Source organism: Pipistrellus hanaki (genome assembly GCF_964339955.1).
Source record: "Pipistrellus hanaki genome assembly, chromosome: 13".
Lineage (NCBI taxonomy): Eukaryota > Metazoa > Chordata > Mammalia > Chiroptera > Vespertilionidae > Pipistrellus > Pipistrellus hanaki.
The window spans coordinates 59431651-59456714 of record NC_140515.1 but is presented as its reverse complement, the minus strand read 5'-3'; the positions used below and the strand labels follow the sequence as shown (position 1 = coordinate 59456714).

General features: G+C 69.2%; 1 protein-coding gene and 1 long non-coding RNA gene across 3 annotated transcripts; one reads left to right on the top strand and one right to left on the bottom strand.

Moving 5' to 3' along the window:
* CELSR3 (cadherin EGF LAG seven-pass G-type receptor 3) lies at positions 1-23620 on the bottom strand. 2 transcript variants are annotated; one of them, XM_084901597.1, is made up of 36 exons: positions 19857-22856; positions 17651-18301; positions 16880-17105; positions 16441-16556; positions 16122-16210; positions 15870-16027; positions 15355-15518; positions 14979-15104; positions 14722-14891; positions 14152-14337; positions 13327-13443; positions 12882-12996; positions 12613-12754; positions 12401-12521; positions 11937-12120; positions 11623-11724; positions 11403-11417; positions 10302-10396; positions 9933-10142; positions 9512-9707; positions 9183-9338; positions 8724-8895; positions 8135-8302; positions 7854-7980; positions 7565-7771; positions 7194-7368; positions 6874-6986; positions 6471-6550; positions 5883-6006; positions 5511-5627; positions 5289-5437; positions 5061-5176; positions 4675-4833; positions 4052-4252; positions 2543-3419; positions 1-1591 (listed from the first exon to the last, which is right to left on the bottom strand). In XM_084901597.1, the coding sequence occupies exons 1-36, from the start codon at positions 22759-22761 to the stop codon at positions 1564-1566; spliced, it is 9057 nt and encodes a 3018-aa protein (XP_084757723.1). In that variant the 5' UTR covers positions 22762-22856; the 3' UTR covers positions 1-1563. The 2 variants fall into 2 exon arrangements, with proteins under 2 accessions (XP_084757723.1, XP_084757722.1); XM_084901596.1 differs by lacking the exon at positions 11403-11417 and having other exon boundaries at positions 12882-13053; positions 19857-23620.
* Positions 10532-13344, top strand: LOC311631507. Its single transcript, XR_014796597.1, has 4 exons — positions 10532-10601; positions 11534-11614; positions 12424-12539; positions 13249-13344. It is a non-coding gene; the product is annotated as an uncharacterized lncRNA (long non-coding RNA).
* Positions 23621-25064: the final 1444 nt, after the last annotated feature.

Below are 25064 nucleotides of genomic sequence, written 5' to 3'. Positions count from 1 at the left end.
TAACCATTTTCTATAGAAGTTTATTCCCAAAACAGAGCGCGGCTTCACGGAACAATGTACACAGACAGGAAGCGGGGCCACGGCTGAGGGGGCGACCCCAGAGAGGGGCATCTACAGAACCTAGGACAGAGCGAGGACGAGCCCTCTCCCCACAGCGGACCCGCAACCCTGCAAGGGCCGGGTCCCTCTGGGCGGGAGAGCAGGTCCTGGCCGGTGGGGTTTGGCACCAGTCAGCAAAGGAGAACCTTCAGTCTCCTTGGAAACTGCCCCCAAGAGTCTCCGTGGAGGAGGCGCTGTGCCCGACCCCGCACCCACCCTGTGAGACCCGGTCCTGGTGGCAGGGGGCTGCCTGCCGCCCACTGTCCAGCAGGCACTCGGCCGACCTTTGGTCTGGGAGAGCGAGGCTCACCCCCTGCCGAGGCCAGGGCCCCTCTAGGGGGGCTCCTCCACGCCCCTCGCCCACTTTTCCTACCTCCCACTTGTAAACAAAGGGGTGGGAACACTAAACTGTAAACAAAGCGTAAAAAGTTCCAGGTTTTACTGCTGTAAACAAAGGTTTAAAAACGGTTTCCATCTTGTCCTGTAAACAAAGTAACAGAATGTAAAAGTTCCCAGTTCTGGACCTCAGACAACGAATAAAACAGAAGTTTGTGGACAGGGTCCTAACAGTCATGTCTCCCTTAGAAGGGAGTGGGGGGGGGGGGGGGGCGCGGAGCCACGTCCCAGCCAGGTGCCCAGGTGGGCATTCTGTAAACATGGGCGCTGGCACTGGGCATGTCAGCCCAGGCTTCTGATCCCGGCTCTCCCTCCTACCCCAGCCCTCAGGAAGTCCTCGCTGGGGGCAGAGCCAGGGACCCACGTGGCACCACAGACAGCTTCTGCTCCCAGCTGGCGGGCGGGCGCCCCCTGCGGGACGTGTGATCGAGGCCTGAACCCCTCCGGGAGGAGGAAGCCCGCTCTGTAAACACGCTGCTCCCGCCCCAGCAGCAGTCCTCGGTCATAAGGCAGTAACGGCAGGGGCTCCCCACCACAAACCCCCAAACCCATGGGGAGGGGCCGCACGAGCGGGCCCTGTGAGGAGGGCTCCTGTGAGGAGGCCGGGAACCCTTGTCTCCAAGCCCCACCCCCAGTCTCAGGAGTTTGCATCCAAGAAAAAGCAAAAATCAGTTCTGTCCGCGGGGCCCTGACCACACTCAGATCCCCCGAGGGTCTGCCGGCGCCCAGCCCAGTGAAGTGGAGAGAAAAGAGCATGTACTAGTTTGCGGGAACCCCAATGGAGTCAAATCTGCACCTTTCCCCCTCGCCCCCCCCTGCCCAGCCTCAGAACCCCAGGCAACAGAAAAGCTAAAAAATAACGTAGGCATATCTCTCTGGTTACAAAGGTACAAAAGTATAAAAGTCCGTCTTCAGTTCGCGGCCCGCCCCTCAGTCCCGCACGCGCTCAGGAGCGCGGCAGCTCAGCCTGCGGCCACGGGAGCTGGCCGCCTGGGTCCGCCAACTCCTGAGGCTCTTCCGTCAGCGTCAGCCCGAGTCCTCCCCGTGGTCCTCAGCTGCCGGCCGCCCTCAGGAGTGGCCCTCACTTCGGGGGACTCTGCAGAATCGAACGGGGAGACCCATCAGCAAGGCCTTGCCTCTGAGGCTGGAGCAAGCACCGCCCGCGCACAGACACCCGGTTAGGCCCAGTCTGTATCCCAAAACCCCCACCTCTCGGGGCCTGTCACTACGGCACACTGTGCAGGTCAGCAAACAGGCTGAGGCCAAGTCACTGCAAAGCCTGAACCCCTGCTCCGTCCCCCAGCTCCCTGCCCCCAAGGAGAGGCTGCAGGACCCAGACGGGGCTTGGCACCCTCCCTTTGACTGCCAAGGCCTGGCAAGGCCTGCTCTGCCCCACGGCCTCCCTGACACCTCAGACACCCAGGGGCACCGAGATGCACCAGGCCCCAGCTCAGTGTCTGCCCAGCCCCCAGTGCGCTCAGCAGAGGAAGCTGACATGGGCTCAGTGAAGGATGAGTGCGTTACCACTGAGTGTCCAGCCTGGCGTGCAAGGGCCATATCCTGGCACTACTCCATCCCCCCCCCCCCCCCCGCAGCCTCCTGCCTCTCCCCCCCCTGCCGCACAGCCTCCTGCCTCCCCCCCCACCCCCCCCCACAGCCTCCTGCCTCCCCCCCCCCCAGCCTCCTGCCTCCCCCCCCCCACCCCGCACAGCCTCCTGCCTCCCCCACACACACACAGCTTCCTGCCTCCCCGCCCCCCCGCACAGCCTCCTGCCTCCCCCCCCCCACCCCGCACAGCCTCCTGCCTCCCCGCCCCCCCGCACAGCCTCCTGCCTCCCCCCCACCCCCACCAAAGCTCAAGCCCCTGAGAAGGCCCGGCACCCGGAGGGCGCAGGGAGGGTGCTGGCCCATCACAGCCGCGAGCGCCCGTCATCACGGCCCCCTGCCTGCGGGTCTCTGCCTCGGCCCACCGAGGCCCCTACACCCCGTCCGTGGCAGACATGGGGCGTGCCCAGGAAGTGGTCCTGAGCCCACGGGCCCCGCTTACTCTGAGTCGGGCGACAGCTCGGGGATGCTGTGGGACGTGGCTGAGCGTGGCGTGGAGGGCCCCAGCGCGGAGGCGGTGGCGGAAGGCGTGGCAGTGGTGTGGGGGCCGGAGGGCGAGCTGGAGGACTGCACGGAGGAGGAGAGGGCCGAGGAGTTGAAGGAGGCGAGGATAGAGGAGAGGATGTCCAGCTGCTCGGTGGAGGGGCCGCGGGCCGGGTCCTCCCGGACTCGGAGCAACTGCAGGGGAGGCCCCAGGCCTTCCCGCGAGGGGTGCTGGCTAGGCCCCTGGTCCAGCCGCTCCCCTGAGTTCGAGCTCCTGGACAGAGAGTCCAGGGGCCGGGATGGCAAGAGGGGGTCCCTTGAGAGCTGCCGCGGGGGAGACAGGGGCAGAGGCGGGGGCTGGGGGTCCCGGTCGCGGGCGCTGCAGGGCGGAGGCAGTGTGCGCAGCCACTCGCAGGGCGCGCCCAGGTCCAGCGTGTCCCGTGACCTGAAGCGGCCGGCCGCGGCGCCGGCGCAGTCCCGGGGCGGCTGCCTCCGCGGCAGGGTGCTGCCCCGGGCCCTGGCCTCCGGGCGGCCGGGCCCGGCGGCCAGACGCTCCTGGGAGCCCGGCCGACTGAGGGCGCGCAGCAGAGGGCCCGGGGCCTCCTCCAGCCGCTCCCGGCTCAGCTGCCGCCGGAGGAGCAGGTCCAGCTGTTCCCGGGAGGAGTAGCGGCTGGCCGGCTGCGAGAGGCTGCCCGAGCCCACTCCGGCACGGATGCGGCCGTAGGAAGCCGCGGGCACGGCGCGGTGGCCCAGGGTGGCTGCACGGCACCAGGACAGCTCCGGGGTGCCTCGGGGCTGTGGCACCAGTGGGCACTGCAGCCGGTTCTTGAGGATGCCTGGGGGGAACAATGGGGGAGAGGTGTACACGGGGCAGGGACCCCCTGGGCCTAGGACATGGCAGCCTCGGGGTCCCTGGGACGCGGTGGGAGGAGTGCCTGAGGCAGCTGGCCAGCCGGCCACCGCCTGGGCCAGGACGGGACAGTCCCCAGGTGTGGGGTGGAGATAAAGCTCCCCGACCAGGTTGCGGTGGGGGCAGCCCCGGGGCTGGTGATGCGGACAGGGTCAAAGGGCAGAGCCCCCTGGGCTAGGGCAGGGGCACTCCCCGGCCCCTGTGTGCAGGAGTCAGGGCAGAAAGCCCTTGGGTGGGCGGGGCCGTCTCTCGGGGCCCCTGTCCAGCAGGGGGGGCAGGATGGAGGCCGGAGGCACAGGCGCTCCTGGGGCTCACAGGACGCAGCCGGGCCGGGGAAGGACCCCCTGGGCCGGGCAGGAGGCCCTGGGTTTCCGTGGTCCACCCAGGCGGGGCAGGCGCTGCGCGGCCACGAGGGCGTGGGGAGCAGGGCTGGGAGTGGAAAGCCCCAGATCGGAGCAGAGGGAGCACTCAGGGCCCCTGGAGCAGTCTGGGTTGGGAGGGCGGAACCCCGAGTCAGGACATGGGGTCCCCGCAGTGCCGGTCAGGCCGGGCTCGCACCTTTCCTCTGGCGCTGGGCCCGGCCCAGGGAGGTCTCGTCGCCGCTGGTCAGCGCTGCGTCCGGCGGGTTGTTGTTGGCCGCGTCCTTGCTGGCATCCAGCCCCAGGCGCCGCTCGGAGCCCCAGGCCTGCAGCGCGCAGGGCGCGGCCTCACACTCCCCCAGGGCCGGCCAGTAGGACAGGAGGTCATTGCCGTCCACATCTGCAGAGGCCGGGCCATGACAGGACCCGTGGTTCATGACCCCTGCAGCTCGACTCTGACCCCTGACCCCAACGGCTCCTAAAACCCTGGCGGTCCCGGGAGCACAGGTGCAAACGGGAGCGGCTCTGAGGTCAATGAAACTTCGGGGGGACTACTGCACCCTCCCCCTCAGCTGGAGGCGGACAGAGACGGGACCTGATGCTGAGAGGAGCCCCACCCCAGGGGAGTGGGGGCTGCAGGGATGGCGAGTACCCAGAACCCCGAGCTGCCCTCCGCCACCGGCTGCATGGGCCTCCAGCCACGGGACACTCGGAGGGGGGAGGGGAGCGCCAGCCAGACGCCGGCTCCCAGCAGGTCAGTCCCACGCCTCAGGGATAGGAGGGTCGCGGGTCACGCCCAAGGGGAAGGGGTCTCCAGGTCACCTGTGGGGTGGCTGAGGAGCCTCTCGCTCTGGGCGGCCCGGCAGACTGGACGCTGGAGCCGCCCCCGCGGCCGGCCGCTGTCCTCGCTCTCCGAGGATGGGACGGACAGGCTCCTCTCCTCCTCCAAGGACAGGTCGCTGTCGGAGTCAGAGTCTGCACCTGGGCGGGAGGTCAGAGGAGGAAGGCCCAGGGTAGAGCTGGGGGAAGGAGGGACCTGGGGAAGGAAGGGGCCAGGACCGGGGACCTGAGAGGGGAAGGGGCAGAGGGACAGAGGGCGGGGACCTGTCAGGAGAACGGGCTGGGTGCTGGGGCCTCCTGGGACGGTGGCCTGGGGGACAGAAGAGGGGAGGCGGGGATGTGTCTCCCTCCACAAGCCAGGGCCCCACCTCCACCGGCGTCTCGATGGAACATGGCCACGTCCAGGTCTGTGGGGCCGGCGTGAGGCTGGAGGCTGTGGTCAGTGTGGTCCGCAGCCGAGCCGTGTCGAACCAGGACGTTGTCCCTGGAAACGCAGGCCCTCCATTAGGAGCGGTGGGTGCCGGGGGTGGCTCCGAGGCGCCGGGTGGCAGGAGGCTCGGACGGAGGGACGCGGCTGCCGGGGGTGTCCCGCTCACCTGAGGCAGCCCCGGCCGCGCTGGCTGTCCTGGTCCGGGGCCCGGCCGGAGCGGGCGCTGCTCACGGAGGAGACGGTGGAGGCGCCCAGCGTGATGCGGATGAGGCCGCTCTCCTCAAACAGGGCCGTGTTATTGTAAACCCCAGGCCCCTGTGGGAGACGGAGGTGAGCCCATCCAAGAGAAGCCTCGAACCCCGGCCTCCCGGCCCCGAGAGCCTCCTACCGTCCCCGGCGCGGGCCTGGCCTCCTCAGGCGCCGCCTTCTGGCGCAGACAGGCTGGTGCCCAGGCGGCCCGGGCGTCAGCATCCAGGACACAGAAGAGCAGCAGCACGGCCAGGCCCTGCGGGCAGCGAGGGTTGGAGACTAAGGCGAGCGAGGACAGGGCAGAGGCGGCCCCGGGCCAGCCAGGCGTCAGCCCAGATTCAAGGGACACGAGGGACGCGGCGGGGAAGGTCAGTGTGGCCAGGAGGCAGGCGGCCAGGAGCCCGGGGAGCCCGGTGTGGGTGAAGGCCCGTCCAGGCGGCACCCGCCTGCTGCCAATGCCCGCCCGGGAGCGCCCTGCGGCGCCGTCAGGCCGGGGGCAGGGCCGGCTGACCTGGAGGCCGCAGAGCCCGGCGTGGAGGTAGTGGAAGGCCAGCACGCTGTGGTTGACCGCCAGGAGCCCAAAGAGCCAGGAGGCGCTGACCAGGAGCAGGAGCAGGAAGGAGCTCCGAAGGGTCCTGCCAGGAGCGTGGGGGACACGACACACGGGGTCACATGGGGTCACACAGCGCTCATGGGGGGACATGGGACACACGGGGTCACACGGAGTCACACGGGGCCACACAGGGCTCATGGGGGGACACGGGGGGTCACACAGGAGGCAGCACGGGTCCGGGCGGGGGCCCGCAGGGACACGGGAGGAGGGGAACTCACACAGGAACATGGAGTATAAGGAAGATGCTGAGGGATGAGGCCCAGGGGAAGCAGCAGGAAGCCGGCATGAGGGAAACAGGGAACAGGGGGGAACCCATGGGCGGGAGGAGGCTCTGGGGAGGCAGCAGGGCCAGAGAGGGATGGAGCCCCGGGCAGCTGCTTCTTCCCCCCCAGAACCTGGAGCCCAGCCTGCACCCGAATGTCCCGGGAACCCCAGGCCCCAAGCAGGAGGGTGGGACCCCCCAGGGCCCCCAGGCAGCCAACTCACACCGCAGAAGTCTTCTTAGCCTCCCTCTGCCCGGGGGCGCAGGGCGCACGGGCAGCCAGGAGAAACAAGGTCCCGTTCATCTGTACCCAGGGCCAACGCGGGCACCCGGGCAAGGCAGAGAGAGACAGAGAGAGAGACCACGGTTCCTCGGGGGTTGGGGGGCAGACCCAGTGAAACAGGTCAGAGGCAGAGACAGGAAACCAGAAAGAACCGAGGTGGAGACAGAGAGGCCGAGGCCTTGGGGCAGCCAGCTCTGACCCGCCTCCATCTCCATGCCAGCTGCACGGGACCAGTGGGCCAAGCCAGGAAGCCTGCAGACTGCCACCCGGCACCCCTCCCCGGCATCCCTCACCTGCTGCCCCCAAAGCGGAGCGCACGGTGGCACCGAATGCAGGGCACTCACCACAATGACAAGGACCATAGGGCCTGCGAAGCTCCAGATGAGGGGTTCATGGACCGAGATCCAGCAGAAGTCGGGGTTCCCATAGCCCTCAGGGTCCAGGCCGACGGCAAGGCCTGGGGGGGTGGGGAGGCCAGGACAGAAGGGGTGTGTTTTAGAGTCTCCGAACCTCCAGGGATGGGAGAGGCAGGATGGCGAGCAGAGCAGGTCTCCCAGAGAGGTGGCATAGGGACTGAGGCTGGGGTCACCAGAGGATTGGGGCTGCGGCCCTGGGATAGACGAGGCCAGGGGTCCCAGCCCGGACGGCGGTGGCGGGGCCTCACCCAGCAGCACAGCAGGCACGCCCCAGCCCAGGGCGTGGTAGAAGCGCATGGCGCCGCGGTCCACGTTGCGGGGCTCCGCCTGCACGCGGTGGAGGTGCAGGCCCTGCACCAGCAGCCACGCGAAGGTGCTGAGGAAGAAGTAGTGCAGGAGGATGGCCACCGCGGTGCACGCCAGCTGGAGGAGGGGGCGCGTCAGCACACTCGGCCGCCACGCCACCGCCCGCCAGCCCGCCGCCTCTGCTCTCCACCGCCGACCCCTACCCTACCCTACCCTACCCCACAGGCAGCGTCTGCCCCAGGACCGCCCCACACCGGCCCGGCCGGAGCGCCCGACCTCTGGCCCTGGGCCTTCCTGACCCCTGGCCCTGCACCTGGTTGTGGGTCCTGTGGATCCCCAGCAGGAAGAGGAGCTCGGCCGTCCCCAGGGCGGCCGCCACGTGGGCGTGGATCCTCCGTGTGTTGGACTTGAGGCTGCGCAGGCTCAGCAGGAGGGCCGCGGTCAGCAGCAGCAGGGCCACCGACACGGCCACGGCCACGTGAGTGAACACAGCCAGCAGCTCCAGGTCGCCCTCCAGCCGCTGCGGGGACAGGTGGCTGTTGGGGTGCTGCGACCCCCCCTTTGGCCCTCCCACTTCCTCAGGGCCCTGAGCACAGCTGCACCTCACGGGGGGAGGCGTCCATGAGAACCCCGAAGGTGCCGGTCCGGCTGCAGCGACACCGCGCGTGGGACCCGTTCCTGGACACCAGCTCGCAGTCCCGTGCCGTCCACACTCCGTGCTGGTCCGCCCTGCGGCCACGGGCAGTGAGACCACCAGCGGCTCGGAGAGGGTGCGGGGGCAGGAGGGGCCCGGTGTCTGGAGTTGGGGAGCAGCATTCCTGGGGGCTGGGTGCACAGGGCGGTGGGGCCGGGGCAGGGGGCCTCCCAGGGGCGGGGTCCTCACGGGCCAGGCGGGTCCCACTGCACGCAGATGGCCTTGCTCCGGTTCGCCATCTGCAGCAGGCGGAACTCCAGGCTGATGGGCGCCTCCAGGAGGCCCTGCAGGAAGCTGCGCCCGTGGAAGACAGCCACGCTGACCACCGGGGAGTTCATGACGGGGTGCGGGGGGAGCCTGAGGAGACACCGCTTGGGCTTCACACCGCGGCCTCCGGGCCCTGGTGCCACTCGTCGGGGCTGACCCGTCGGGGCCCCCAGTGGATGCTGTTCTGAGACCCCTCAGCCTCTGCGGTCACAGTTCCCCGGAAATGGCAGGTTCTCTCCAGCGAGGGGCTTCAGACCACTGGGCTCCCCGCCCCCCCACTGGCCTCCCCGGGCGGCCCCCCTGCTGCCCTGGCTCCTGCCCTCTGCCTCAGAACCGTCCCCCCAGCACCCGCAGCACCGAGAGGACCAGGCAGCATGGACCAGGCTCCCATGCGTGCAGAGGAGCGCCTGTGTGGCCATGAGCCGCTCACTCGCCCACGGACGGGGTTGGGGGGCTGGGTAGAAGCTGCAGGGAGCTCAGGGTGAGGGCCGGCATCGCCCCCACCCCGTACCTGGCCCCCCGGCGCTCGGCCTGGAACTGGGCGGGGAGCAGCCCCCCCAGCGTGCGGTAGACCAGGAGGGTGACGATGGAGGTCCTCGGCTCGGGCTCGGGCTCCAGGGCGGGCGGCGGGGGGGCCACGCTTGGGGAGCTGGAATTTTCCACGCCGCTGCCTGTGGGCAGAGCTGCCAGGGAAGGGAGGAGCCACTGTCAGTGACCTCCGGCCCTGAGCACCCACAAACCCAGCTCTCAACCCCACCCTGCACCCAGCAAGGGGCCTCCTTCCCTGCAGGCCCAGACTGGGGCTGGGGAGCAGGAGCCCAGGAGCAAACGAGGGCACCCAGGTCAGGCCTGGGCGGGCATCGGGCCTGGGAAGGTCCTCAAGGTGACGGAGCTGGCAAGGCGAGTGCTGCGGCCGGGGGGGGGGGGGCTGATGTGGGGTCCAGCCCAGGGGTCACCCCAGGGCACTCACCGTCACGTGGAGACAGCCGCAGGGCCTGGGAAGGCAGCAGTACGTGGGTGTGAGGGTCCCAGGCATCCTGGCCACGGAACAGGTTGCTATGGTAACGAGGGTAGCGGCGGGTGCCCCGGGACGGACTGGGGTGCTCCATGCGGTCGATGCTGAGCACTGCCCGGGAGGAAGAGGGGTGAGGCCGTCAGGGACTCCTCCCCAGGCCGGGGTCCCGCTCCTTCCTGCCCACACCCAGCCCCTCCCTGCTACCAGCAGAGCCGTCCCCGCTGAGGGTGCAGCCTCAGGCCCAGGCCCTCACCCTTCCGCAGCCCTGCCCCTGCCCCACATACTGATGTTGGGTGTCACCAGCCCCACGGGATTCAGGTACGTGAGCTCCATGTTCCTGGCGAGCGTGGCCGCGTACTCCTCCAGGTGCCGCACCAGCCCCGCGCTGCCGGGGGACCCCCCGGGCGCCCGCCGCCCCAGCACGGCCCACAAGTCCCCGGTCTCCGGGGCGAGCAGCGCAGAGCCTGCCCACAGCAGATTCTGGGAGGAGGGAGAGCGGGCTCAGCGGGGGAGGCTGTGGGAGGGCAGAGCGGGCAGAAGCATCTGGCCAGGGCTCAAGGGGCCCCAGCAGGCTGGGGTGGGTCTGGGGGGCCGAGGAAGAGGGAGCTCAGGGCCTTCCCTTCCCCAGGGCCGGGGGGCCTGAGCGGGGATCCGGGGCCCAGGGTCCAGGGCCAGCGATGGGTGGCGAGCACAGGCACACCCCACCTCATTGAAGTGGGCGTCCTGAGTGGCCGTCAGCCCGAAGCCCTGCTGGTGGCTCTCAGAGGCCAGCAGGCGGGCCAGCAGGCGGGCAGCGATGCGGACGTCCTGGCTAAAGTAGTGGTCAGTGTGGCCGGTCACCTCCCGCAGCCTCTGAGCCAGCTTCTTGGCCTCCACAGTGTCCAGCGCTGTCCTGTTCAGCTCCAGGCCATCCAACTGTAGGACAAAGATGGGGTCCGGGTCACTGGGTCCCTTTGGCCTTTCTCAAAAGCCTCACAGGAAGGGTTTGGCCCAGGAAAGGCACCCAGGGAGGCCCGGGCACGGCGTCTGGGGCCAGCACAGGCCGGGAGGCCGGGGCCTGGCGGGCAGTCTCACCAGCAGCGTGAGCTCGCGGAAGGCGGGGGAGGTGCAGTTGAAGAGGTCGGGCTCCAGCCACCCCTGGTCCTCGTCACAGAGCCGCACGGCAGCACCTGGGGGCAGGGAGCCCTGGTCAGGCCTGGGGCCTGGCACCTTCTCCCGCCTCAGAGGAAGCTGAGTCAGAGACCAGAGGACTAGCCGTCAGGCCCTGGATGGAGCTGTGCCCCCACCCCCCCGCCCCCGCCCAGGAAGCCCCAGCTGCTGCCAGCCAGCTCCTGAAGGCCTGTGCCATTCTGAACCAAACCAGCAGCGAGAAAGGTGAGCGTGAGGGCAGGGCTGGGCACACGTCCACACGCACATGCACACACAGGCCAGAAAAGGTTCACAAACGTGTGGTCCAGGGCAAGCACACATGCACGCACGTATACACCCCAATGGTCCTATCTGCACACACACGTGTGGGGACCAGGAAAAGTACACAGACACACAATGTTCTTACACACACACACACACACACACACACACACACAGGCCAGATTCTCCAGGAGCACTTTGTGACCCAGCTGGTGGGGGTGGAAGTAACCAGGCAGGTTTGAACTGCCCAGGCCGGCTGCTGCCATCTCACTGTCCATGACCAGGGCGGGCTGTATGAGAACTGACCTGGACAAGGAGGGAGCTTGCAGCCACCAGCGAAAGCGACCCTAACCTTAGCACAGGGCCCTCTCCCCCCAAGCAGACTCAGACACGTGCGCAGGCACAGAAAGACACACACACGTGCATGCACACGGGCGATCTCTGTCCAGCCACTGCAGGGACCTCAGGCCGTGGGGAGGAGCCTGGAGGAGCCTGGAAGGCGGAGTCGCCCCGAGAGCTCAGGCAGCAGGGACACAGGAACCTGCAGGGCCCTCAGGTCCTGAGTGGGGGAGGGTCTCTGAGGACCATGGGCAGCAGAGAAGGGGCCCCGGGTCCTCAGACAGCAGATGGGCCCGGCTCTCCGAGCCATCGGGGTCGCTCAGAGACCTCAGGAGGGGGAGGGTCTGCAGGGGCTTCAGGCAGGGGATCTGCAAAAGCTCTGGCAGTGGGAGGGGCAGCGCACCTGAGCAAACACGTACCCCTTACCTGCACCCCGCAATCCTGCCCAGAAGCCAGGAGAAACAGACGGAGGCTCAGTGAGGTGGGGGGAGGGACACGGAACCCCTAGGAGGTGGTGAGGGGCCCGCCTGGACCCTTCCCGCCTCCCACCTGTGCAGGAACCAGGCCGCCGGTCTCAGGAAGAGAGAGCCACAGCAGGCCAAGGACAGGCCACCCCCCAGCACTGCACCTGCTCCGAGGTACTCACCCAGGGCCCCCCGGGGACAGGGCACTGAGGCCAAAATGCCGAACTTGGTCTGGGGCCACCACACACCGGACCGCAGGGACTTGGGGCAGGCGTCATAGAGCACTGAGAAGAGGGGGCACTGAGCCAGGCGGCAGCGGCAGGGCCACACCCCGCCCTCCCGGGCCTCTCGGAGTGTCTGGCCGCCTCAGGACAGGCCACCCAAGCACTTGGGCAGTGCGGCTCCCTGGTCTCCTCAGAGAGCCAAGGCCCACCGCCTGCTCGGGCAGCAGCCGGAGCTGGCCTCCCGCGCGCGGGGCGGGCTGGGAGCTGCTCACCTCGGCAGCCGCTGGCCGTCACCTCGGCGAAAGGGCTGTCACAGCTGTTGCACTGACGGCCCAGGGCGCCCGGGCGGCAGGGGCACTGCCCGCTGTGGGGCGCGCACGAGCGTGAGGTGGAGCCCACAGGGTAGCAGTCACACGGGAGGCAGGCGTCACTGCCCTGGGGGCGGTAGTGGAACTCCTGTTTGAGAAACGGTCAGGGCCGAGGTCAGAGGTCAACGATTGCTTGGGGAAGGAGGAGAACCAAGGAGAAGGGTCAGAAAACAATGCTCACAGGCCAGAAGGAAGCCGGGCATCAAGGGAAACTTAAGGGAGGGGTCAGGTGTCAAGGACAAAGGTCACAGGACAATAAAGGACCAGCGCCTGAGTCAGGGGGCAGAGATCAGCAAGCTGGAAAAGAATCACCAATCATGGCTAGGGAAGGTGCGAAGGTCAGTGGTCGGGGTCGGGGCCCGGCTCACCTTGCAGTGGCACCGCCCGTCAGTCTTGTTGCAGTTGGGGTCAAAGCCCTTGTGGACGTCACAGTTGCAGGGCCCGCAGGTCGGGCTCCCCCACCAGCCTCGTGGGCACTGCTGGTCCATCCTGGGGGTGCACAGCCAGGTGAGATGCCCCCGATGGCTCAGTGCCCTCCTCACCCCCAGGTCCTCCGTGATCTCGGCCCCTGGCCCCCTACCTGTGCTCACAGTGCTGCCCGAAGTAGCCCTCTACACAGTCACAGGTGTAGCCGTGGGGGGCCCCGGGGAGACGCCGGCACGACCCCTGGTTCTGACAGGGGTTCAGGGCGCAGGCGTCCACGCAGCCCGGGCCATAGTAACCTGCAGGCCGGGTCAGAGAGCTCAGGACACTGACCGCAGGGCGCGGGCGGGAGGGCGGGCCTGTCCGCGGTCTCCTCCGGGTCCCCGTCTTCATCAGCCCCCAAGTCATGCCGCCCCCGGGCCCTACCTGGCCAGCACGTGCAGGAGAAGGTCTGCCAGAGGTCGCGGCAGTCGGCGTGGGGCGGGCAAGGCCCGGATGCACAGGCGCTGTCCACGACACAGCCGGGCTCCACGTTCACTCGCTGCGTGGGGGGGTGCAGGGCTGGGGACCCCAAAGGCGTGGAGCCGAGCCATACCCCCTGTGGACACAGCTGGTCTGATGACCCCTGACACGCAGCTCCCTACCCGACCCGACCCCATGTCCCTATGTCAGCCCAGAGCCCCGAGTGTGCTGTCCCTGACACTGACCTCGCAGGCCCGTGACCTGTGAGCGGGACTCTCGCCTCCAGCAGCACAGAGGCTTGACTTCTGATGGCCCTGCGTGCTCCCCCCAGGTGACCAGCTGCTGAGGCCCCCAGGCCCCTGCTCTCCCCGCTCACCCGAGGCCCAGGTCACTCCCATGTTGACCCCACCTGGACACAGCCGACCAGCCCGGGAGGAGCCTCCTCTTCGCCGCGGGGGGGCAGGCCCCCCACATGGAGTCGCTTTACTTTCAGGCCCTGCAGCTCACTGCCCACCGCCATGGTGTCCTGGGGGAGGGGCAGTCAGCACTGGGGAGCGGGGGGAGGACCCTGCCCTACCCCCAAGTCTGTCTTGGCCCTGCCCTGCCCTCCACTCTGTTTCTTTGAACCGGGAATGGGCTGGGAAGAGCTGATCTCGAGAATGGGACCTGCCACAGCCTGAGGGGGGGTCAGGAAGGTTTCCACTGGGCTCAGCCCTGCTGGCTTGGCCCGGTGGATGAAGAGTCCATCTGCGGGCTGAAGGGTCCCGTTCGGTTCCGGTCAAAGGCACATGCCCGGATTGCAGGCTCGATCCCCAGTAGGGGACGTGCAAGAGGCAGCCAATCAATGATTCACATCATTGATGCTTCTATCTCTCTCTCCCTCTCCCCTCTCTGAAATCAATACAAAAATATGTATTAAAGAAAAAAACACAATCGAGCTGCACTCAGATAGGCCTTCTGGGCCAGGACAGACCCTGACATCCCACGACTTGAGCTGGGAGGTGGGGCAGCCATTAGAAGGTTCCGGGAGTCCGGCAGAGTGCTGACCGAGACCGGCCAGAATCAGGAGCTCCCTGCAGGAGGGCTGGCAGGGAGGGCTCCGAGCGGGACGTGGGGGGCGGGCAGCAGGGGAATATCAACTACATGTAGGGGAGGGAGGGGAGGAGCTGGATTAGAGGCGGGATCAGCCGGTTGGAAGACTAAGAAGGGACTACTGCAGGGTCAGAGGTCAGACCTGAAAGAGGCTAAAGTCCAGCGAGACCATGAGGACATGGTGGCCCCGCCGGCCACCTGGCTCCTCCTGCAGCTCCAGCCGAAGGTCGTGCCACTTGCCGTCACTGACAGCCACCTGGTCCAGGAGGAGGTGGGCAGCACGGCCCGAGCCCCTGGTCACCGTCAGGGACAGCAACCCCCGGTCCAGCTGTGGGGACAGAGGCACAGACCTGGGTCAGGGGCCCGTCTGGCTGGGGCTGGGAGTGTCGGAGGTGAGGCCAGGGCCTCCGAGGCCAAGAACACCGAGGGCGGAACAGTAGGAGCCAGGCTACCTCTGCAGGCCCTGCGCCCAGGGCCTCTCCGAGGCCGGAGTTGGGTGAAGGGGCAGAGGTCAGGCCAGAGGTTGCTGAGTGGGGCAGCCAGCACAGAGCTATGCTGACGCCCTGCGCCTGCGGAGGATGCCCTGGTGGGAGAGGGTCAGGGGCCAGGGCCAGGGCCAGGCTGGGTCAAGGAGGGCCAGTGCACCTGGCGGAGAAGCATGCTGGGGCCTCAAAGGTGGAAGCTGGAGGTCGGGAGGGTCGGGCAGACACACCTGACAGAGGAGTGTGCAGTGCGGCCCGGCCTGCACTTGCATCAGGACCCCGTGCAGTGCCCGCGTCCGGAACGCCAGCCCCAGGTACCACGGCGCAGACACCATCACGTCACTCCCGAAGTCCCAGCTCAGGGTGCCGTTGCCGCGGAAACGGTGGGGGTGGGCCATGGCTGCGGAGGCGGAAGGGGCGAGGTCACAGGCCCCCTCAGGAGAGCCGGCCCTCAGGCCGCCCTGCCCCCACCCAGGCCTCCACTCACTGAGCCGACAGTCTCTGCCGCCAAAGCCCACAGGACAGTCGCAGCTGAAGCCACCCCACCGCTCCGCGCAGCGGCCATTGTTCTTGCACGGGTTCGAGTCGCAGAAGTGGAGCTTGGCCTGGCAGCCTGGGAGGGCAGGCACGGGGAGGGGCTGAGACGAGGGGCCCCAGTGGGTAGGACCTGTGGGTCCACGGGGACCGCAGGTGACCCCGATCTCAGCCCCGTGTCCCCTGGGGTAGATTGGGAGGAGGCGGGCCTGTGCTCACGCCATGGTAGAGCTACCGGTGCCCGTGCTTGCCACCAGAGGCGACAGGGAGCAGGCAGCTTTGGGATCTCTCCAGGCGCCCTCCACACGCCCGGGGACAGGGCTGCCTACCTGCCACGGTGCCGTTGTTTGCAACGAAGGCCGCCATGTCCACTCGGCGGCCATCAACGTGCAGGTCCCGCATGCAGCCGACGAAGTCCTTGTGGGACACGGGGAAGTTCTCGGGGAGGTTGGGCACCCCCCCCAGGAGCAGAGGGCCTGTCAGGTCCAGGGACCTGGGGGTCAGGGGTCCAGGTCATTGGTGGGCCTGGAGCCAGGGGAGGGTTGCTCCTGGGGGGTCACGGGAAGTGTGGGGGCAGGACTAGAGGGCAAGGTCACTGAGGAGGCCTGGCTTCAGGGGGGAAGCCAAGGAGCCCATGATGGGCGAGTCTGGGGCAGGGGCAGGGCGGGTGAGGGTGCCTGGGTGGCGGGCGGAGAAGGATGAGGTGGGATTTCGGGGTCCTGTGGGAACAGGAAACCTGGTGGTCTGGGGAAGGATGGGAGTTTGGCGGCGGGAGAAGCGGGGTGTGTGAGGGACTGGGTGGCTTTGCCCAGCAGAGGGCACGGGGCGCGGGGCAGGGCCTCACTTCTTGGAGCTGGTCTGCACGCCCGCAGCTGCACACGAGTAGTTCCCGATCTCGGCGCCGAACTGCAGAGCCACGGCCACGTCGCAGTCGTCCACGCTCAGCACAGCCACCTTGTCCTTGGAGGGGCCCTGAGCAGCCCCCAGGGCATCTGTCCGGGGCTAGAGACCCAGGCACACCGCTCAGCGGGACCCCGGGGGCCCCCGAGGGGCAGACTCGGCACCCAGCGCCCCCCGCAGGCCGAGGGTCGCTCACCTTGTTGTAGTATCTCAGGTGCACCGTGTGCCACTGGCCGTCACTCAGGCCGCCGGGGACCGTGGGGCTGACCACCGTGCTGGACTCGCCTGTGGAGGGCGGCGTGGAGGGGTGTCTGCCACGGCTACGCTGACCCCCGTCACGTAGGCACAGCTCCCCCAGGGCGACCCTGTTGCACCAGGTCACCCCACACAGTGGGGCCCAGAGAGCCCGGCGGACAGCAGCACCCGCACCGGAACCAGGTCCTCGCTGCTGCCTGTCCGTGGAAGTGGATGTGCAGGTGCCGGAGGGCACCCCCGCCCACACGCCGGGCACCCACCTGTGGAGTAGGTGAGCCGCACTTGCCCAGCCACGATCTCCAAGGCCAGGAAGTCGTGCTTCTCGTTCAGACGCCCGTTGTAGAAGAGCAGCCCGCTGGGCTGCACCGTGGCGAACCTGGGGAGGGGGCGAGTCAGGGCCGCACCCTCCTCACACCCACCTGCGACCAGGTTGGCGAGAGAGGGAGCCTGCCGGGGTGGGAGGAAGCCCTGAGAGGGGACCCGGGTGAGGCAGGCGGACGGCCAGGAACCGGGCGGGCAGTAGGAGGGACGGCGGGCGGCAGGGGGGACGGGCGGGCCGTAGGCGGGGCGGGCGGACCGTAGGGGGGATAGGGGGACGGCAGAGGGGCCGGGCGGGCCGTAGGGGGGGACGGCGGGCGGCGGGAGGGGCGGGCGGGCGGCAGGAAGACGCGTGGGGCGGCGGGAGCGGGCGGCACCTACGAGAGGGACAGCGTGAGGTGGAAGCGCTGCCGCAGGCCCCGGAACATGACGAAGGAACTGGGCGGGAAGGAGCGAGCGGACACCTCGCAGCGCGGGCCCTCGAAGGCGCCGCCCGCCGGGCACTGGCAGCGGAAGCCGCCGTGCGGCCCGTCCGCGCAGGTGCCCCCGTTGCGGCAGACGCCGGGCACGCAGCGCCCGGCCTCCGTGTCCAGCTCGCAGTCCTCTCCTGGAGGCGAAGCCGCGGTCAGAGGCGGAGGCGGCCACGCCGGCGCCGCGGCCCCTCCGCCCGCGAGGCGCGGGCTCCGGTTCAGCCCTCAGACCCGTGCGGCCGCGGCGCGCCGCTCGGCCTGGCCCCGCCCAGCCAATGGCCCCGCCCAGCGCCAACCCCGCCCAGCCAATGGCCCCGCCTCGGGGCTAACCACGCCCTCGGTCTGGCCCCGCCCAGCGCCAACCACGCTCAGCCAGTGGCCCCGCCTCTGATCTAACCACGCCCTCTGCCTCGCTCCGCCCCTGCTCTGACCACGCCCCGCCCACTCTAACGGACTCTCACAGCCCCGCCCCCGGCCTGGCCACGCCTCCCTCTGCCTCAGCCGCGCGTGAGGCCTCGGGGCCTGGTGGCCCTGGACTCTCCCAGGACCAGGCTCTCCCGCATCTGGTCCCACCGCGCCGCCCGTCCCGGCTCCGGGTTCCTTCATGCCCGGCCTCCCTGCACTGCAACCCGCCCTCGCGCTCCGCCCGAGGCTCCCCCAGCCCCGCGGGCGGCGGGCTCACCCGTGAAGCGCGGGCCGCAGACGCACGTGTAGCCGCCCTCCCGCCGCGCGCAGGCGCCGCCGTTGCGGCAGGGGTTGGAGTAGCAGAGGTCCAGCTCCGTCTCGCAGAAGTCTCCGGTGAAGCCGCGCGGGCAGCGGCAGCGCAGGCCGGCGATGGGCTGGATGGGGCGGAAGAGCGTGGAGGCCGAGGCCAGGAAGGGCGCGGACGAGTCGAAGCGCAGCACCGACACGCACTTCATGTAGTTCTCGCAGGGCTCGCGCAGGCACACGTTGTCGTCGAAGGGCAGCACGTCCAGCAGCGAGCGGGCGGCCAGCGCCGCGCGGCGCACGTAGAGCTGCTCCTGCAGCTCCTCGGAGCTGAACCAGGGCCCCGCGGCGCCCGCGCCCGCCCCGCGCGGTGCCAGCGCCGAGAAGCTCACGTTGAGCACGGCGCCGCCCACGTCCGTGTCGTTCTGGATGTTGAAGATGAACACGTCCTCGGCCGGCGTGGCGAGCACGGCGGCCACGCCCTCCAGGAAGCGGCCCAGCAGCGGGGACAGGAAGCGCTCCTGCCACATGTTCTCCAGGCGCACCGTCAGGCTGTTGGCCAGCAGCTCCTCCGTGATGATGGCCACGCGCAGCACGCACTGCGCCGTCACGCTGTGCAGCCCATCTGCGGGCGGGGAGGGACAGGGTCAGCCTGCGGTCAGCGGCTGCCCTCCCTGGGACACAAGGGGGCTAGGGCCAGTGCCCGCCCAGTCGCTGGCACCTGAGTCAGCAGGGACCCTGCCATGACCCTCGTAACCCTGGGGGACCCAGGTCTCGTGTCACATTGTCAACAAGTTCCTGCTTCCTCTCGTCTCAGTCCAACACAAGGAGGGGGACTGAGCCAGGGACCAACCCGCAACCCCTCCCCATCCCAGTGCCCGTGGGTCGGCAGGCCACTCCTCCAACAGAACACCAGCATCATAAGTGTAACTCACCCTTGCGACAAGTGGTCAGCAAACTCCTTAGTCCACAGAGCCCAATATCAACAGTACAACAACTGAAATTTCTTTGGAGAGGAGAGCCACATTTTTTAAACTTCTTCTAACGCCACTTCTTCAAAATAGACTGGCCCAGGCCGGGGTATTTTGTGGAAGAGCCACACTCAGGGGGCCAAAGAGCCACACGTGGCTCACGAGCCACAGTTTGCCGACCACTGCCCTAGCCCAAGTTATCCTAGCCCGCAGGCCACCCCACACAGGATACTGACCACCCTTCCTCCCCCACCCCCAGCATCACAGAACCAGCAAGACACCCTCCAAAACAGAGGGTCTAGGCAGGGGTCACCCACCCCTATTTCTGTCAGCAAGCTAACTACTTTCCCATGGCCCGGGCCTTGTAACCACCCAACCCTGTCCCCCCAGGTCAGTAAGCTCCCTCCCACCAGGAGGGTCGTGCACCCCAACCTGTCCCACCCTCAGCATTCTTATGTCAGCAAGTTGCCTATCACCCCAGACCCGGCGCCCCGGAGATGAGGGCGAGGGGCTGATACGCCGTGTCCCCAGACCACACACACTGGGCGGGCGGTGAGGGCTGGCTGGGTGGTGCGTAGTCGAGTGGCACGTGGGCATTGGGCCTGCTTGGGCAGGGCCAGGAGCCAGGCTCCAGGACGGGGCAGCAAAGGCCAGTGACATGTGTCCAGCCTCTGCAGCCTCCAGAGCGGGATGACCAGAGCCTCCCCGTGGCCCCTCCCCAGGGGGCTCTGACAGCCGCTGTGCAGGCGGGAAAGAGGCAGGCGAGCCTCTGGGTCTTCTCGGTCAGGCCCTCGGGGAGTAGCCGGGCCAATGTGGCCCTCTCTGCCTGGAGCTGCCAGGGTGAGCTGCTGTTTCTGAGCACCAAGCCACTGCTTCCCCTCCCGCCCAGAGGGGTGAGGGTCAGCGTGGACCCAAAGCAGCCCATCTTCTGGACCGATGTGGTGCGGGCTGACTGTGACCTCCAGCCTTGGAGGGAGGGGGCCGCCCTAGGGTAGCAGACAGACCGCTCATGCAGTCTGTATAGGGATTGCTGGATGCCCTCGAATCCTTGGGGTTCTGAGAGACTTCCCAAGAACCTAGGCAGGGGGGATATGCACCTAACCTGGGGTCACGGCGGGTCCCGTGAGGTGCAGGAGCCCAACCCCGAAGGGATGTTTAGAAGGCGTGGGCACCCCTCCTCGGTGTGAGGTGCCCTGCGGAGCCCCTTACCTGTGACGGTCACCAGCATGGAGGCCACCAGCGGGCGGTTGTTGTCCAGCTTGCGGCTGAGCCGAAGCTCCCCGCTGGTCTGGTTGACGACCAGCAGCTGCAGCTCGTTGCCGCGCTCGAAGGAGTAGAAGAGGTGGTCGGAGACGTCGGGGTCGTGCGCGGGGATGCGGCCGATGACGCCGGAGGGGAAGGTGTCGGAGCGGTTGGACACGTAGTTGTTGAAGAGGATCTGGAAGTTGCTGAGCACGGGGCTGTTGTCGTTCTGGTCCACCAGGCGCACGTGCACGGTGGCGCGGCTGACCAGCGGCGCGGACGTGGCCTGCACCACGATCACGTACTCCTGGCGGGCCTCGTAGTCCAGGTCCACCAGGGCCGTGAGCTCCCCGGAGAAGATGTCCATCTGGAACAGCTCGGGGATGTTGCCCTCCACGATCTGGTACATGACGTGGGCGTTGGGGCCCTCGTCGGGGTCGGCCGCCGTGATCTGGGCCACCACCGAGCCCACCGCGCTGTTCTCCTTCACCCGCACCTCGAACTCCTCGGCGGGGAAGACGGGCGCGTTGTCGTTGACGTCCTGCACCGTCACCTGGATGCCGACCGGGGTCCGGAGCGGAGGCACGCCCCGGTCCACCGCGTAGGCCGTCAGCTCGTACACTGGCCTGGCCTCCCGGTCCAGCCGCCGCACCGAGCGGACGATGCCGGAGGTGGGCTCGATGGTGAAGTCTCCGTCCCCGTCCTCCCCGTTCTGGAAGGTGTACTGCACCCGGCCGTTGGCGTGCGCGTCCCGGTCGGTGGCGGAGATCTGCAGGACGCTGGTGAAGGGCGGGGCGTCCTCCGACACCAGCCCCGTGTAGCGGGAGGCCACGAACTGGGGGGCGTTGTCGTTGACGTCGTTGACCATCACCTCCACGTACGTGGTGTCCGCCTTCTGCGGGATGCCGTTGTCCCGCGCCGTGACGGCCAGCGTGTAGGTCACCTGGTCCTCGTAGTCCAGCGGCGCCCGCAGCGTGATGGCCCCCGAGGCGGCGTCGATGCGGAACTGGGGCAGGGGGTCCTCCAGCAGGTAGGTGATGCGGGCGTTCTCGCCCACGTCGTCGTCGGAGGCGCTGATGACCACCACGGTGCTGCCCACCGGCCGGTCCTCGTTCACACTCACCGAGTAGTGGGCGCTCTGGAAGACGGGCCGGTGGGTGTTGGCGTCGGTGACGTTGACGTGCACGTAGCAGTGGTCGTGCAGGGCGCGGTCGGAGGCGGTGAGCACCAGCTTGAAGTAGCGCTCCTGCTTGTAGTCCAGGGGCAGAGCCAGCGTCACGAGCCCCACCCCGCCCTGCGTGCTGATGGCAAAGCGGTTCCGGGTGTTGCCGCCCGTGATCTGGTAGCTGATGGCGCTGTTGGCGTCGCGGTCCACGGCGGTCACGCTGACCACGCTGGTGCCCACGGCGGCGTCCTCGTTCAGCCGCAGGTGGTGCTCCTTGGTGGTGAACTCGGGCCGGTTGTCGTTCACGTCCAGCACGGTCACCGTGACGCTGGCCGAGGAGGACAGCGGCGGGGAGCCGTGGTCCCGGGCCTCCACGCCGAAGAAGTAATGCTCCACGGACTCGCGGTCCAGGGGGCCGCTCACGGACACCCAGCCCGTGGCGCTGTTGACCACGAAGGGCGTGTCGGGGGCCACGCCGGTCAGCGAGTACTCCAGCCTGGCATTCTCCCCGTGGTCCGCGTCCACGGCCTGGATGTGGATGACCGAGTGGCCCAGGGGCGCGTTCTCCAAGACGGACACCTGGAAGGGCGTGCTGACAAATATGGGCGCGTGGTCGTTGACGTCCACCACCTGGATGCTGGCCAGGCCCGTGTTGTTGGACAGCGGGGGCCGGCCGGCGTCCTGCGCCCGGATGCGCAGAGCGTACTCGCGCTCGGCCTCGAAGTCCAGCGGGGCCACCACCTGGACCTCGCCCGTGAGGCTGTCGATGGCGAAGTGGCCGCGGCTGTTGCCGCTGATGATGTTGTAGTGCACCAGGCCGTTGGCGTCCTTGTCGCGGTCGGTGGCCGTGACGCGGAGCACCACCGTGTGCGGGCGCACGTCCTCGCGCACCTGGGCCACGTAGCGCTTCTCGCTGAACTGCGGCGCGTTGTCGTTCTCATCCAGGACGGTGATGTGCACCCGCACGGTGGCCGAGCGCGGCCCGGGCTCCTGGCCCTGGTCGCTGGCCTCCACCACCAGCTCGTAGCTCTCCATGAGCTCCCGGTCCACGCGGCCGCTGGTGCTGATGAGGCCGGAGCGCGGGTCGATCTCGAAGGCGGCGGCGGCGGCGGCGGGGTGCGCGGCGAGCGGCTCCACGAAGCGGTAGCGCAGGTTGGCGTTGGCGGGCGCGTCGCCGTCCGTGGCGCGCAGCTGCAGGATGGGGTAGCCCTCCTCCACGTTCTCGCGCAGCGTCTCGCGGTACTGCGCCTGCTCAAACACGGGCGCGTGGTCGTTGCGGTCGGCCACCGTTACGGCCACCATGGTGGTGGCCGAGAGGCGCGGCGAGCCGTGGTCGTGCGCCGTGACGCGCAGGTAGTGGCGCTCCATGCTCTCGCGGTCCAGGGCGGCCTCGGTGCGGATGAGGCCGCTGTGCGGGTCGATGCTGAAGAGCTCCAGCGAGCGGCTGTTCATGAGCGCGGCCAGCGAGTAGGCCAGGCGCCCCGCCTCGCCCGCGTCCGGGTCCTGCGCCGCCACGCGCAGCACCGCGGCGCCCGCCGCCTGGTTCTCGGGCACCAGCGCCTGGTAGTTGTACTGCGGGAACTGCGGGTGGCGGTTGGCGGCGCGGCGGCGGCGGGCCCGGCTCGCCGGGGGCGTCCTCCGGGGCGCGGGCGCGGCCGGGGCCCCGGGGCGCGGCGGGAGGCGGCGGCGGAGCCCGCGGGGGCGCATGCGCCGGGGCGGCGGCCCGGGAGCTGTCCGGGCTCCGCGCGGTGCTGAACCCGGCGCCGGAGCTGTCCCGGCCGCGCGCGGTGCTGAAGCCGGGCCCGCGGGCTCCGTCCCCAGGGCTCCCGGCCCGGGAGGACAGGCCGCCCGGGAGGCGGTGGTCTCGGCTCGGGGGCTCCGGGCTCTCTGGCTTTGACCCCTGCGCCCCGGCACCCACAATCCCCCGCAGCACCGCGTGGCTCCCACTTTTTTGGGGGCGCCTCTCCCAGCGTTCCTCTGGGGCCGAGCCGGAGGGTCTGAAGGGACGGGCAAGCTGTCCTCCCGGGCCGGGAGCCCTGGGGACGGAGCCTCCGGCGGCGAACTGCGTCTCCGCGAAGGTCCTGTCCGTCCGCAGGAGGAGGCCTCCGGGCGCCAGCACAGCGGAGACCCCGGCCCCTGGCCTGCCCCTCGCCCGCGGCTACCGAGTGCCCGGGCCCCGCATTCCGCCCCGAGCCCCGCATCCGGCTGCCCATGGGACCCCCGGCCACTCTGGGCGCTCGGCGTCCCCCCTCGGAGCCCCACGAAGACAGGCTCCCCAACTCCCAGGCCGGGCTCCCCGTCCTCCCGGGCCCCGGGCGGCTCGGCACAAAGAGCTAAGGCCCCGCCACCGGCCCGCGCCCCGGGCTCCGGGGCCGCAGCCCCCGCCGCGCCCCAGCCCCGGCCCCCGCCGCCCCCCGGCTCCTCCCGGCTGAGCGGGAACAAAGAGAGGAGCAGGAGCGGGAGCAGCGAGGCCGCCGGCCCCCCGAGGCCCCAGCGCGGCGGCCGCCTCCCCATCGCCCCCCGCCTCCCCGCACGGCCTCCACCGCCCCCCGCCCTGGTCCGGGCCTCGGGCCCGCCCCGCCGGTCGGGCCCCCTCCCGGGCCCCCGCCGCCGCCCCAGCCCCGCGCCTCCCGGCCTGTCGCTCCGCGCCCCGCCGCCCCGCTCCGGCCACCATCTACTCCGCCGCCGGAGCCCCCGTGGCGTGCGGCCCCGGGCTCGGCCGCCCCCACCGCAGCATCCCGGGCGCCGCCGCCGCCTCCCGCCGCTCCAACATGGCTCCCGGCCGCCGCGATGGTTCGTTCCGTCTCCGCCCGAAACCTCGAACCCGGTGGTACGGGCCGCGGCGCATGGCAGCTCCGGCCGCCGACGCCGGCGCCGCCATCTTTACTGAGGGCAGAGCCCGAGCGCTGCCCGCGGTGCTGAACGGGCGCGGGGCCTCCGCCGGGGGGTGCGCCCTCCTCGCTCCGGCACCGCCCTCGCCCGCCTCCCTCCTTTCAGGGCCGTCTCCCAGCCTTTCTTCTTCTTCTTTAAAAAAAATATATTTTAATAATTTAAAAATATATATATATATTTTATTGATTTTTTTTTCAGAGAGGAAAAGAGAGGGATAGAGAATTAGAAACGTCGATGAGAGAGAAACATCAACCAACTGCCTCCTGCACACCCCCTACTGGGGATGTGCCCGCAACCAAGGTACATGCCCTTGACCGGGATCGAACCCGGGGACTTTCAGTCCGCAGACCGACGCTCTACCACTGAGCCAAACCGGTTTCGGCTCCCAGCCTTTCTTCTTGTTTCCCCGCACAAAAATTTAACTTTATCCGATCCTTTCTTGCGCTTACAGGCCTCTTGCCCCCTTGCTGAGCCCTCGTTCCGAGCTTCGCTCCGGATTTGGGTGTGAGCACGTGGGGCACAGTGAGCGTCCTCAGGACGCCGGCCCGGGGCGCCATGTGGAACCCTGGGGGCAGCGGGGCGATGGGCGGGGGTGGGGCCGCTGGGGCACCAGCAGCCCGAACAATGGCTTTAACTCCTCCATCAGTGAGTTTAAACCATGAAACGTCCGACTATCCACCTCCTTGTGTGGAGCGCCCCGTGGGCAGGACCGGCGGTGACCTGCGGGGGCAGGAGCAGAGGCAGCCCCTTCCCGGCCTCGGCAGCCCCCAGGGCCTCCCGGCGCTGGGGGACCCCCCCAGGCTACACCCCTCCCTCCAGGGCGCGGGATCCCCCGCGGCTGCGGCCCGGCTGCTCGGATCCCGGCGGCTCCTCCCTAAGGCCGGCCTTTCCCCCTCGCGGGGACTGACGGGAGCTCAGCCCTCTTCCCGCCGCGCGGCTCCGGACGCGGTCCGTGCCTCCGGCCAATGGCAGGCGCGGCGGAGCCGACGTCACGGGACCGCGGGCGGCGGGTGGGCGCCGGGCCCCCAATCGGAGAGCCCCGTCTCCGTGGGCACGACGTGAGGCTCTGCCCCGCGGGACGCATTGTCTGGGGACCGGGGCTCGTGGTCCCGGCGCCG